The following is a 14,954-nucleotide window of genomic DNA, read 5'->3' as shown; positions in this document are numbered from 1 at the left end:
TACAGTTATCTGGTTTTATGTTCAGTTTATTTAAAGGCTCTCTGAAAAGAACTTAAAAAGATCTGTGGAATTTATCAATGAAGAACTGCTTCATGATTCTCATTTTTCAGTCCCATTATGCAAAAGTTTTAGTTGATATTTGATGAATATATTTCCTGCTTGCAAAATGTTGCTCATCTGTTTCTGAAACTAATCAGAAGTGTAATACGTTTTTACATGTTTAACACATAGTTTCAGAACTGATTGAAATTATATTTGGAAAACGTTTAGGGAGTTAGAAAATTCTATAATATGGAAGAGATTTTATGGGTTACATGCCTTGTTTTCAATCACAAACATTACATAATGAAGGAGGCAGTTTCAAACACTGGGTAAGGGCACAGACCCTGGGGCCAATTGTCTGAATTGGAATCCCAGCTCCTCTGCTCCCTACTTGGGTAGCTGGGATTACTTGCCTTAGCCTCCCAAGTAGCTGGGACTACAGGCTCCCGCCACCATGCCCAACTAATTTTTGTAATTTTAGTAGAGATGGGGTTTCAACACGTTGGCCAGGCTGGTTTCGATCACCTGACCACAGGTGAGCCACAAGTTTCTTGCCTCTTTTTTTCATGTGGCCAAGTTTCTTAACCTCTTTGTGCCCCATTTTCTCTCCAGTAAATTAGGATAATAATAGAACCTACTCCATAAGGTGGCTGTGAGAATTAAATGAGTCAGTATTTGCAAAGCACTTAATGTAATGCCTGGTACATGGTAAGTATACTTAAGTGTATAAAGAATTATGGAGCTGGGCATGGTGGCATGCACCTGTAGTCCCAGCTACTTGGGAGGCTGAGGTGGGAGAATCAATTGAGTCTAGCCTGGTCAACAAAGTGAAACCCCATGTCTTAAAAAACAAAATTATGTGTAGAACCCTGGACATACACATGCCATGTGACCTAGCACACCCACAAATATACTATATTTTGAAGCAAAAGTGATCCTAGCAGCTTTGTTTATAATAGGCAGAAACTGGAAATAGCCCACGAGTCTATCTACAATGGGATGGATAAATAAATGGTGGCATATATTTGCATTGGATGCTATTCAGCAATGAAAAGGAGAAAAACAAACCACAGCTACAGCAACACCATTTAATCTTACAAATGATGATGAATAAAAGAATCAAGGCACAAATACATACAGTGTGATCCCACTTAGAAAGAGTTCAAAAGGAAGCAAAACCAAAATATCTGTTTAGGAATGCACATAGAGGTAGTAAAAGTCTAACGAAAAAATGAATAATCATTACAAAAGCCAGGCTTATTATAATCTCTGAGGGAAAGAAGAAGAGGGCTGTAGCTGAAGAGGGGCGCCGTGCATGCACACACACAAGCACACGCCTTTCCGTGAGCACTGAGACTGCTCTCACTTTTGACCTGAGAGATTTTAGGAATGTTTATTTTATAATTATTTATTAAATCATGTGCATAGCTTTTCTGCACTTTTCTTTATGTGTGTTGTATTGCACAACAAAAACTTTTTCAAGCTGCTATAAAATTCTTGTTTCTACAAAATTAACTACTTGTATAACCTTTTACAGTGTTGTGTATTCTGGCTCCAGCTTCTTTGTTAGAATAAATTGCATAGGAGATATGCTGTGAATGAATTTCATGTGGTTGCTCTCATTGTAATGTTAGCTTGGAATTCTTCTTTTCTATTCTTCTTTTTTTTTTTTAATGTTTAGTGAAAACAACTAATCTGTCAGTGGTTACATGTAAAGAAGTTTTGCATAAAACACAGTTTTTATTTTTAAACAGTCAATTATTGTTTACAGTATTGTCAAAAGATGTAGAAGAGAAAATATGTCTTCTCTACTACAGCTTTTCTTTAGTGGCTCACAAAAAAAGTTATTTCAAAATGTATTTCATTTGTTGGAACACAATGTAGTAAATACTAAACTGAAACAGAATTTCTCAAATACCATAAAGTGGAACATATTAAAAACATCTGTGCTTTCAGTTTAACCTTATAGTAAACTTCCCACATTGTTTAACTTGTTCAGATACTTATGACTGGATGTTTAGCAAAACTTCATGTGAAGATTCTCAAGGTATTTGCTAACAAAGGAATGCAGTTGTTTTTTTCCATTTGTGTTCTATGTATTATTTTAGATATTTTTATCTTGGCAAGAAGAAAACTATTTCCCCAAGAGTGTGCTGCTTTTTGACTTTCATTTTTAAGAAAGCTCAGAAGAGACTTTGTAGCATTTATTCTTGGTGACTTTTCTTGAAAGTATTGACTTGCATATAGTACACTACTTAAACATGCTAGAAACTTTATTGAGTTTGCCTTCAATACTTTGATGTTTAGTTTTTAAGCTGCTAGCTAATTGTAATCAGTTTAGAATATCATTATCTATTAACTATAATATGCACTTAGAGTGAAATCAATGTTCCCAAAAATGGCTGTAAATTCATACTTAAAACAGTGTTTTTTATAATCTATTATTACGGTCAACTTCTTGGCAAATCTGATTAGTCGTTGGTTTTTTACCTTGCAATGTGGCTCCCAAAGAATGTCAGAAACATCAGCTTGGCTGGGTGTTTTTGCTTCTTCTTGCATTTTTAACACTGTCTCCCTTGGTTCCTGCTGTAACAGTAGTTTACTTAAATATGATTCATAAGTCCCCTTAGAAACAGAAACTGCAACATGTGGCAGTATGTTGAACGTGAACATACAGCCCTCCCGCTACCCCTCACTGTGCATCCTATGGCTGCCGTGCCCCCAACACTCCTTGTGTCTGCCCACTTACTGGTCAGCCTGGGGTACCAGCAACAATCCTGACATTAACTAGTAGTAAAGCTTAATTTTTTTCTCCTCCCTTTTTTTTTCGGTAGAAAAACAATGGGTGTGATTAGAAGTTTATTCTGGAATTTCAGGGATCATCTTCTGTACCCCTCCTTGAAGACTCAGGCTCTAGATAAGTGGTCTTAAAAATTGTGTTGGTTTTTAACCTTGGAAAACCCATCTTTTTAAAGAAAATGAATATGAAACTTTTTTTTATAAAGATAGCAATAAGACCGCCCTGATTGACTTTAAGATGCAGTGTCAGAGTTCAGATCTCACTGCTTGCTCTTTTTCTGCCACCTCCTCAAGCTGATTTGAAGATTCTTCTATGGAAACCTAGTTTTCCTTGAAACATAGTTGGAAAAAATCTTCTGCCAAGCCTAGATCTCTAGGCCGGACCTCACCAATGCTTACTTCCTCTCCAGCTGTTAAGGAACCAACACGTTTTTCAAAAACCGGTATATGAATATTCACAATTTGGGGACTAGTAATAGCCCACCCAATTACTTTACATGTCCTCATTGTACCTTATGCTACATCTCCTTTAGGGATAAGAACATCTAATAGAGTAAATATGAAATGGTGGCATTTCAGTCACTAAAATAGGAAAAAAATATTGTTTGGGTTGGAAGCCCTTCCTATGTGTTCCCCAGTGACCTTGAGGTTGGAGGACATGTGATATCTGTTCTGTTAACACTGGTAAAATAAAATTTTTTAAATGTGCTAATGAGAGAAACTACAAATACATAAAACAAATAAAAATTTGAAATTAAAGGGAAATAACTTTAAAAAAGTGATCATAAGAAAATTATGAAAAGATCTTTAAGATACCAGGAAATGGACCATCTGTGATATTCTTTTAGCCAAGATAAATAACACTTGCTGCTGTAATAATTGACCTCAAAATGTCTGGCTCAACTCACTGAAGATCTATTTATCACTCAAATCACAGTACAATGCATGCTGTGAGGAAGCTCTGCTCTAACTAGTCATTCAAGGACTGGTTCCACACTGCAGTCCCAATAGCTTCAAACACCTGGCTTCAAGGTTGACCTGACTTCATGTGGTTGAGACAGGAAGATAAAAGAGAATGGAGAGACACACTTCTCTACTGCTCAGCAGGGATCATATTCCGTTGATGAGAACTAATCATGTAACTCTACCTATATGCACAAAATTTGAGAAATGTCATTTAGCTGTCTTGAAAGAGAAAACAGGTTTGGTGAGTATGTAGCCAGGCTTTGTACCAGATACTCAATTTGTAGCTTGAGTATCACCAGGTATGACTCCAGAAATCTCTTGGGAAGCCTCCACCACTCTTTTTTCTGCCTGCTTTAATATAGAAATCTTCATGCTAGCACTAACTTCATCTCTTGCTGTTCCTAGGACGAGTCATGATCTTCCATTTTTTTATACCTTTGCATGTGATGTCTGTCCAGATCTTTCAAATACTCCTTCCCTTCTAACCTCCTCTTCCTCCAAAGCTAACAAACTCTTAATCTTTTAAGACCTAAGACAATGTTTACTTCCTTTATGAACTTCTATCTGACACAGAAAGCACAGATCTCTTCCTAACATTCACTGAACTTATCTTTTACTTTGTACCTATCTCTTTTACTGACTGCCTAATCACTTAAGGAACTAGAATGTTTTCGAAAGGATTAAGTGTGCTAATATTCACAAACTAATTAATATGTCAGAGGCGTTTGAACCAGAGCAACTCCATCTTGAGTAGGGGCTGGGTACACCAAGGCTGAAACCTACTGGGCTACATTCCTAGAAGGTTAGGCATTCTTAGCCACAGGATGAGATAGAAGCTCAGCAGAAGATACAGGTCACAAAGACCTTGCTGATAAAACAGAATGCGGTAAAGAAGCCGGCCAAAACCCACCAAAACCAAGATGGTGGTGACAGGGACCTCTGGTCAACCTCACTGCTCATTATATGCTAATTATAATGCGCTAGCATGCTAAAAGACACTCCACCAGCACAATGACAGTTTACAAATGTCATGGCAACGTCAGGAAGTTACCCTATATGGTCTAAAAAGCGGAGGAACTCTCAGTTCTGGGAATTGCCCACCCTTTCCGGAAAAACTCATGAATAATCCACCCCTTGTTTAGCATATAATCAAGAAATAACTATAAGTATACTCAGCTGAGCAGCCTATGACACTGCTCTGCCTATGGAGTAGCCATTATTTTATTCCTTTATTTTCTTAATCAACTTGCTTTCACTTTATGGACTCCCTGAATTCCTCACTGGAGGTCCAAGAACTCTCTTTTGGAGTCGGGATTGGGACCCCTTTCTGGTAACAAATTGCCTTAGCCTCTTAAGGTCAATGACCAAGTCTTATGTATCTTGGGATCTCCCATGCCTACCCAGCACAGGCTTGGCTCACATATTCAGTAACGAAGGAAAAAATGAATACTTTCCCCCTTTCTGACACTTCCCAGTTGTCAGCAACTTTGGTGTCTTTTTTTGTTTCATTTTTGTATTAATATTTTTATATTGTCATAAAATATAACAATATTTACCACGTTAATCATATTCTAGTGTTCAGTACATGTTCTAGTGTTTAGTTAATAATGTTCTAGTGTTCAGTCCTATAGTTCAGTATAGTATGAACTACGGATGCACCTCATGCAACAGATATCTATATCTTTTTCTTCCTGCAAACCTGAAACACTATACCTGTTGAACAACGACCCCTTTTCCCCTCTCCCCAGCCCCTGGTAACCATTATTCTACTTTCTGTTTCTAAGAGTTTGACTACTTTAGATACCTCCTATAAATGGAATCACTTTTTGTGATTTGCAACTGGCTGATTCCACGTAGCACAAGGTCCTCAAGGTTCATCCATGTTGTAGTTTATGAAGGAATTTTCTGCTTTTTTAAAGGCTAATCGTCCATTACATGTGTATACCACATTTTCTTTATCCATTCATCCATTCTAGTGTCTTTGTTTTTGACTTATGGGTTTCTGGAAGAGACTGATGAGAAAATATATTTTCCATTAACCCAAGAGAAAAAGTGATCCTGAATGCTGGAATTTTTAAGGATGGTTTAGGTTCTAGAGACTAAAAGAGAAATCATAGAAAATGCAAAGGGAAATTAGATTTAAAAAAATTAGTGACCACATAAAGAATGTCTGCTATTATATCTTCTCTGAGCACGAGAAACTACTAAACTACTTTCAACCGAGCAATAAGGGCCCATAATAAAAAGCTGTTACCCTAGTTTTTTACTACCCTACTCAATACCCCTTCTTTCATACCCTCAAAATAGCTCAGTTGAGAAAAGAAACAGTCCAATTTTACAGAAGGGAAAAATAAATAGAAAAAAGGATAAGCAAGAACTCTTTTTAACACGGAGTAAGGTACTGGTTAGAATTTTAATACTGTATGGAGGAGTCTAACCCCAGAGTAATCCCTGGCCCATTTTGGTGTTAGTAAGTGGATCCCAGTGTTCGTTTGTATTGAGGTAGTTTGAAGCACGCTAGGGATATTCATAGCCTTTACTTCAGTGCATTATTATGAAAGAATCTAAAGTATCTTTGCATTTACATGATTATGTTTTCAGTTAGTCTGCGGAGCTATTATTAAATATGTGTCCATAATGTGTACAGAAAAATCTCCAAGTAAACTAGCATTTAACTCACCAACACATTAAACCCCCATACAAAACTTCCTTTAAAAACGATCACACTAAAAATCCCAGCATTTAAAATCCTGAAGTTTTCGCTAAAATACGCTAAATATAGCTCGAAATAGTAAATAATCCCCCCAAGGCGACATTAGCAAATTAATTGGTGTGCGAACAAAGAACCCTTTCTGCAGCGGCATGAATGTTGCCTTTATTTTTTCTCACAAGTATGATTTTAGAAAACAGCAGTAGCGCATGTTGACAAATGACAAAGCGGCAGTCGTGGTAAAGCACTTTCGGTCAAAGCCAAGAGGGGGGAAAATCGGGTTGCTGGGGCGGCACTCGTGCTGGAATCCCTAGCTTCCCTAACCTCCTTTTTCCAGTCCGGAGTGAGCGGGGGCCCCATCGCCCCACCCCCCTTTCCTGGCTCTGGTTACGGCCTTGCGAGTTGAACAAACTTGCTGCAGGCGGATTGGCGGTCGGGAACTCTCGGGCTGGGGCGTTGTATTTATTAATTTATATTCCGCGGCGCCCCGCGCGGGCCACTCCTTTGTGTCCGGCCGCCGCCGCGGGAGCTCCGGGGCCTCGGCGGGGAGCGCGTTCCCTGTGTCCGCCCGACCCCCGGGGCCGGCACGTGCTTCGCCCGGTCCGCCGAGGGGGCGGAGGCCCCGATCTCCCCGACCCCCCTTCTCTGCCTAGAGGAGGAGGAGGAGCAGCGGCAGCAGCAGCAGCAGGAGGCGATAGCTGCCAGCCGAGGAGGCGCGGCGGAGAGGGGACTGCGGTCAGCTGCGTCCACTCGGGGCTGCGCGGCGGTCCCGCGCCCGGCGATGTTCCCGGGCAGTCTCTGAGTAGCAGCAGCTTGCCCCCCGCCCGCTAGCCCACCCTGGTGTCCGGCTCGCTTGCTGGCTGGCGCGGCCCCGGCCCCGCTCTGCGTCGGCCCCGCCGCGGTGGAGGCGCGCGAGAGGGACGCGGCCGGGGATGAGCGGATTGCGGGTGAACTCGCCGCCCGGGGGCCCCGCGAGGCCGTAAGCCGCTGCTTTTCTCCGAGTCGCCGCCCTGCCCTTGGATTTGAGATCATGTACGTACGCGCCGCCGTCCTGCCATTGTCTCTCTCCAGCGCGTGCCGTGCGCCCCAGGGACGGGGGCTGGTGCCCATCCTAGCCGCGCGCTGTCCCCCGCACTTCCTGTTCCGAAGAGAGACCCGCGCGCTGACCGTGCTTCCCTTCTCCCCTCGCCCCCTCTCTGTCCGTGCAGGTCCATCCACATCGTGGCGCTGGGGAACGAGGGGGACGCGTTCCACCAGGACAACCGGCCGTCGGGTCTCATCCGCACTTACCTGGGGAGAAGCCCTCTGGTCTCGGGGGACGAGAGCAGCTTGTTGCTGAACGCGGCCAGCACGGTCGCGCGTCCAGTGTTCACCGAGTATCAGGCCAGTGCGTTTGGGAATGTCAAACTGGTGGTCCACGACTGTCCCGTCTGGGTAAGGAACAGCAGCTGCTCCACGCCAAGGCTGAAGAAGCTTTTCTTTCCTTTTTTGCCCCCTCCCCCTTCTGCCCACTTCCGTGAGTGTGGAGTGTTCGCGTTACATGGGTCAAATTTTTAAACATTTTTGAGAAAATATTCGGTCCTTTGTTTCACTGGGCAGGGCACAGCCCCGTCAGAGAAGACTCTTAGGAAGATAGAAGGCCCCAGTGGGAATGTGGAGCACTTACTGGTACACTTCACGACTGTGGGTTGTCCCTTGGGAGGCAGCTGACAGTTGAATATGCCAACTCCAAGGGACGGGGTCACTAAGTTTCACCAGCAGAAAGCAGTGTTTTTTTATGCCTACCCTATGGGTGATAGTGTAATATTGGTGTTCTAAAAATACAGCCTTCTCAAAGCTCAGCACAGGCAAAAATACTTTTCATTGGGACAGTTCAGAAATAGTTCCTCTGGAAAGCGGAGGAAAAGACAGGGACTGGGAGTTAATTTTAAATGACTCATTTATAGCACTATTAATTGATCTCTGAAAACTTTTAATTTTAATAATGCAAATATTCTTTATGTATTAGCCATTTGTCTTAGTGACTCATAAATCAGAAATATTACTAATGTTGCTTGGAAAACTTAAAAAATTAAAATTTGTAATAATTGAACAAAATTGTAGTGAAGTGGATAAATTGTAGCCCGATTCTTGAGTGTTTGATTAAGGGAGAAAGGAATTTACTTTCTGACACATGTAAGTATTTTCAGTATACAATAACATTATGTTTGAATGTTTTCCTTTGGTCTTATTTGAAAATCTCTGATTCTTTACTGATATTGGAGTTACGTATGTTTCAGCTAAGTTTACATTTAATAACAGAAGAAAGTTTAGTGCCTGAAAAAATACGAATTGTCATTGTGTGAGATTTCACATTTAAACAGCAATTTTAAAAACTGAATCAGGGCTATAGGAAACTATCATGCCTTTCTAAAAAATGTGTAGAGTGTACTTGGAAAAATTTTTTATGCAAAATTCCATGTAACAGAAAGAAGATCACTCGCTTGTGTAAGTTTTCAGTTAAAGAAGAAAGTTTGTTAATTTGGTAAAATAAAAAACAGACCTTTTCAGTTAAGAGATGCTATTAAACCCCTAGTTATGACAGTGATGACGCTGGTCATAAGAAGTGTGATGGAGAGCTTACTGACCAGAGTCTATGCAGGCAAATGAAGCACTTCTTTTACTTGGACTCTTTCGTCGTGAAAGATCTTACAGCCTAAAAACATAACGGTTCAACATGCAGTTGAACAAATGTTTGGTGAATAGAGTAAACGTAGGGAAAATAAAATTAGCTACATTAGGATGTTAAGATTGCTTTCCCTATATTTAATTTGAGCTGTTAACACTTTCCTGTTTATATTGTTAATTTTGCAAACAGCAATGCTTGTGATCCCATACCCTTTGTCTAGTAAAATGAAATCTTCCAAATGGAGAAAATAAGCCTCTATGGTACGGATTTTTCCCATATGCTGGTTGTTATGGTTTATTTTGCTAATCACTTTTTGTTTGGTTAGACTCTGGCCCTATTTAAGGCACCAAGTTTGTAACCCGGTACAATTTGCTGGGCTATAATGATCTTCAGATATGAGATTCCATTTCTAGAGTTGCTCTTTATAAGGTGCTTTTCTTCACTTGGTGGTAAGTAAAGCCCATCAGAGATACTAAAGCTGATTGCATTAATAAACTGTTATTTGACATATTACGGAATCAGAATATTACATTATATAGCAGAGCAGATAAAGCACAGCCTTTGATATCAAAAGGATCTGATTTCAGATTCTCACATTGCCATTTCAGGTCTGCGTGTCCTTGTTAAATCACTTACCTTCTCAGCCTTATTTTCCCTATCTATAAAATAATCTGCCTCCTAGAGCTGTGCTGAGAAGTGAATGAGAAACTAGCACGCATCACGTTCTAAGTATAGAGGCTGACATTTAGTAGCTGCTCTATAAGTGGTAGCTAATATAAAAATAAAGTGTTTGTTATAACTTTAGTATAGTTATGTATCACTTGTATTAATACTAAGCAAAAGTAAGATTTTCGCAGGTCATTCAAGATGTATACAACTACAGTACCAGTACACTGGGGCAGCGATGTTCATTCTTCATACATGCAGCCCCACATTCAAGTAAAATAAAATAGTTTCACTGTAGAAATTCAGATTTTTTTTTTAAAGATGAGTTCAATTCTCCAAATGTGGCTCCAAGCCTTGTGTTGCATAACCCCCTAGAGGAAATCCTGGAACTGATTTACAAGTGGTAGGAGAATTTGATTTCCTTCATAATTCTGGAAATCTTTGGAGTATTTTCTCTTTGACATAGTTTGAGAAGAGATGTGTTGTTGTTGCCTTGAAGTTTAAATGAGATATCTGTGTTTCTCTTCCCTAGTTCTCTTCTGTAGATCCTTAGCCTTACCCTGGATCCTTGCCTTAAATACTTGGAACTTTTAAAACAAATGTGCTGCAGATTCATTAGACATAGCACATTATTTAGTGTGTCTTTCTCTCTTTCCCATCTGTTTTTTTGGTGTGGTACGTTATTATTTCATTTCACGTTTCTATATCTTTTACTATTTGTTAAAAATATTCCACAAAAAGCAGTGAGGTAGTTTAATAGATTTACAGTTTTCTTTGCAGGGTTTGAAGCTCTGCTTTGGATTACAAATAAAAGTATTTATAGTCTTCACATCCTCAATCCCACAGAGTTAAAGATGCCCAGACCCATTTTTTCGTAACGTTTTCCCTTAAAGGTCCTCCTCTTCCCCGGATACTTCTCCAGTAACTCTGGAATTTTGAACTATTTGGAATTCGAAAAGCAGCTACTTTTGATTTATTCTCTCAGAGTTAAATGGCTGCTTAATATTGGCCCCACTTTTGTTTAGCTTTTTATCTCGTTTGTCTTCCTTGTTATACTTATGCACTCTGTTATACTTGTATACTTTGAACTTGAATGCTATAACAGATGCATTTGGAACTGAATAGTCTGTGTGGTTTGGGATTTGGCAGTTTGAGAGTTCTGCTGGGAAGCTTTCCCATTTTCTTGCACTGTGTCCCACTTCCCTTCTCCCCCCTTGCACCCTCTACTAAGTTCAAGCCTTGCCTTTGTTGTTTATAGTTTGCCTTTTTTTTTTTTTTTTGGTTCTTTTACCTTCCTTCAAAGATACTGTACGCATCCCAGTTTTGATAGGGTATTCATGACAAAAAATTCTGCAGTTCTTGTTACTCTGAGTGTACTTGTGAGAAATGAGTGGCTGGGAGGGTATGGGGAACTGGGGAAGGCACTGATGAGAAGCTTTCTCTGCAGAAGGGCATTGCTGTGTGATAACTCCTCCAGAATGTTCCATTGTAGGATAAAAGCTCTGTCACGTAGACCTTGGTTGGCTGATTCAAACACTGTTAACCCTGTTTTAGATTCATTATTTCAAAGTTTGGACTTTCTTAGCTCAACAGATTTTGGACCCGTTAGTCACACCTAGCTATTTTCTTAATCTAGCTTTATTACATCCTGGAAATATGTACCAAAGGCCACATAAAAGGACAAATGATTAATAGTTAACTAGAATGTGAGAAGAAAACTACTTGTACTTATTTGGTAGTGGAATTAAGATACCTAAAGATATTTTCCTTACATCACTATTCATACAAAAACTTTGAAAAATTATATTTAAAATATCAACCCAGACCAGGCGTGGTGGCTCATGCCTGTAATCCTACCACTTTGGGAGATCGAAGTGGGCAGATTGCCTGAGCTCAGAAGTTCAAGACCAGCCTGAGCATCATGGTTGAAACCCCCATCTCTGCTAAAGTACAAAAAATTAGCTGGAATGGTGGTGCACATCTGTAGTCCCAGCTACTCGGGAGGCTGAGGCACAGGAATTGCTTGAACCTGGGAGGCAGAGGCTGCAGTGAGCCAAGATCACGTCACTGAACTCCATCCTGGGTGACAGAGTGTAAGACCCTGTCTCCAAGAAAAAAAAAAAAAAAAAATCAAAACATTATATTTTTAAGGAATAGTGTTTGTCGTAAATTACTTATGGCCCCAGTTCTAAATAAATATAAATGTTATTAGCTGTAGCACAAAAGTAAATATTTCAGAACTAGAAGGGTTTATCCTGAATTTTTAATTTATGTAAGCAAAATACATGAATTGAAAATATATTCCTTACCATGTTAACACCTTGTAATACACAGTATTTCTTTTTTTATAAAGGAATTTCTCCCTCACCCCACATTCATACTCTATATATACAGTACTGTCCAAAGGATGGATGAAGTTGAAAAGTATACATGAGTTTTGAAAATACAAATAAAGTATATGGAACTTCACAGAATTTAAAATGTATTGCAGTTCAAAACACTGAAAATCCTGCAGTGTCTAACTGGGTCACAGGAAAACCTTTGACGCTTCGTTACTCATACTGTTGCTCTTCCATCTAATGCCATAATGTTACACTTTTGAATTTATGAGGTGATAAAAATATAGTGTAATTTTAAAACAAAAGGGTTATTTTTAAGTGCAAATAGTGAAAGAGGTTGCTTATTTCATCTGACTCTCAAGAATTCTCAGGTTCTCCTGTTTAACCATTACATAATTGTCCAGGCTACATGAGTAAGTAAACATTTTCAAAAAGAGGGTTGGCAGACTGCAACACTTTTAATTTTATGTAGTTACTTATTTTAAAATAATTTTTTATGAATTCCAAAAATTAATGTCATAAATTATTTCAGCATTGATTGGAAGATAAGTAGACTAAAGATTGCTGTTTGCATTTTGGTTTAGGACATATTTGACAGTGATTGGTACACTTCTCGAAATCTAATTGGGGGCGCTGACATCATTGTGATCAAATACAACGTTAATGACAAGTTTTCATTCCATGAAGTAAAGGATAATTATATTCCAGTGATAAAAAGAGCATTAAATTCAGTTCCAGTAATTATTGCTGCTGTTGGTACCAGACAAAATGGTAAGTATTTAATATTCTCTTTTATAATGAGCATGCAAATATTGTATATTTTAAATAGTGCTAACTTTATTAATGAATAATAGGGTTTGTTTTTGAAAACCAGGGTGACTTTGGTTCAATGCCAGCTGCTATCACCTCATCATTTGATACAATAAAAAGGCAACAAAGGAGAGGATTATGAACTTCTGCTGTGATTCTACTGGGTGCAAATCCGTCTTCTAAATGGCTCTTCTACAATAGTGATGGAAGTCAGCAATTGTGTTATTTTGACATATGAGAGGTATTAGGCTGATGCTGAGCCCTAGAAAACTCTTTTTGATGATCTGAAGGTCTACCCAATTGGGAAGAATAGATTGTTCACATGAAAATGTGGACTTGGGAGCAGGATTTTTTGGTAGATAATAATGAGTGAGCTGGAAACAGTGATAGTGCTGCCTAAGAGAAAGGATTGCTTATTCCATGACTGGTAGATTCACTGGGTTTGGGCTGCTTCAGCCATTACTGCTGTGCATATTATTGTCAGATACCTTTGGGCCAACTCAGGATTCAGTTTGATTTGGTGGTATTTTACCGATCTTCTTAGTGGAATTTCCTTAGTAAAGCTATTTTAAAATTTTTACTTTTACACATTATTGTAAAAACTTTGAAATTGAGATATTGCAAAGTAAAGGACATAAAATTTGGTCATCTTAGAGTGCAGCTAAATGCATTTTTACCTATGTATGCAGCCAGGCAACCCACACAGATCAAGGCATGGAACATTTGCAGCACTTGAGAAGGCTCCCTCATGTTCTTCCCAGTTAATACCTCTCCTCCTCAGAGGTAACTGCTATTCTGACTTCTAACAACATAGATTAGTTTTGCCTATTTCTGAACTTGAGACCAATGAAATTATACAGTATGTGGTGGTGTCTTAGGTCAGGCTAATTTCAGTTGGCGTAATACTTTTGAGATTTGTCCATGTTGTGTTTATCTGTAGTTTGTTCTTTTTATTACTGTATATTATTCCATTGTATGAATATGCCATAATGTATCCATTCTTTTGAGGATGCTTAGGTGGTTACCCAGGAGTGGGATTGTTGGGTCAGAGGGCGGGTATCTATTTAGCATTAGTAGATACAAATAAGGCAGGCATGACCCACCCATGACCCCATATCCTCTCTAGTTCCTTATCTTTCTTTTTATTTCTGGTCATGATTCATAAAAGAGGTATCCACACTTCCCGAGTCCATTTCCTATTCATTCTTCAGTCCACTACAGTCTGACTCTGACTTTCACAAGTGCACCAAGTTTGTTCTCACTCAGGGTCGCCAGTTGCTGTGGTCTGAATGTGTTCCCCCAAGTTCATGTGATGGACACAGTGTTGGGCAGTGGGACTTTAGGAGGTAATTAGGGCAAGAGAACTCTGCCCTCGTAAATGGATTGATGCTATTATCTTTAGAGTGGGTTAATTATCACGGGAGTGGGCTCCTGATAAAAGGATGAGTTTGGCCCCCTTCTGCCCTCTGTCTTGTGAGCTCTCTTGGACTTCTGCCTTCCACCATGGGACGATGCTGCAGGAAGGCCTCACCAGATGCTGGCACCTTGATATTGGACATCTCAGCCTCCAGAACTGTGAGAAATAATTTTTTTTTCTTTAGAAATTACCCAGTCTGTGGTGTTCCATTTTAGCAGCACAAAATGAACTAAGACACCATTTATATCCTTGTTAGCCAAATTTAATACACTTTAATAACAATTATCTTTTACTGAAGAGATAAGAGATAATAATAGTTATCTCTTATTGAAATTATTGAAACATACTTCTCCCTCCATTTAATAAAGCTACTGTTTCTTTCCTGGTTCTTCTAACTCTCTGTCTCCTTTACCTTTCTCCCATCTCCCACACACACAGCGGCACCAACATATCGTGGAATTGCTTCTCAGGGTTCCATCCTTTGACCTCACCTGTTCTTACTCTTCAACCAAACCATTAACCTGCTAATCTGTTACC

The 14,954-nt window shown here is 39.5% G+C and overlaps 1 protein-coding gene across 2 annotated transcripts in view; it reads left to right on the top strand.

The window, feature by feature from the left end:
* Positions 1-7,038: 7,038 nt before the first annotated feature.
* The window catches only part of LOC105491979 (Rho related BTB domain containing 3), a 64,235-nt gene continuing 56,319 nt past the window's right edge, over positions 7,039-14,954 (top strand). The window contains exons 1-3 of one of the 2 annotated variants that reach the window (XM_011758819.3): positions 7,039-7,549; positions 7,726-7,951; positions 12,775-12,961. In XM_011758819.3, the coding sequence (XP_011757121.1) occupies positions 7,548-7,549; positions 7,726-7,951; positions 12,775-12,961 (415 nt within the window). In that variant the 5' untranslated portion in view covers positions 7,039-7,547. The remainder of the gene's footprint in view (positions 7,550-7,725; positions 7,952-12,774; positions 12,962-14,954) is intronic. The other variant, XM_011758818.3, reaches the window with a different exon arrangement.

This window comes from Macaca nemestrina, chromosome 6 (genome assembly GCF_043159975.1).
Source record: "Macaca nemestrina isolate mMacNem1 chromosome 6, mMacNem.hap1, whole genome shotgun sequence".
In the NCBI taxonomy this organism is placed as follows: domain Eukaryota; kingdom Metazoa; phylum Chordata; class Mammalia; order Primates; family Cercopithecidae; genus Macaca; species Macaca nemestrina.
Note: the sequence above shows the minus strand (reverse complement) of the source record. Positions and strands in the feature narration are given on the sequence as shown.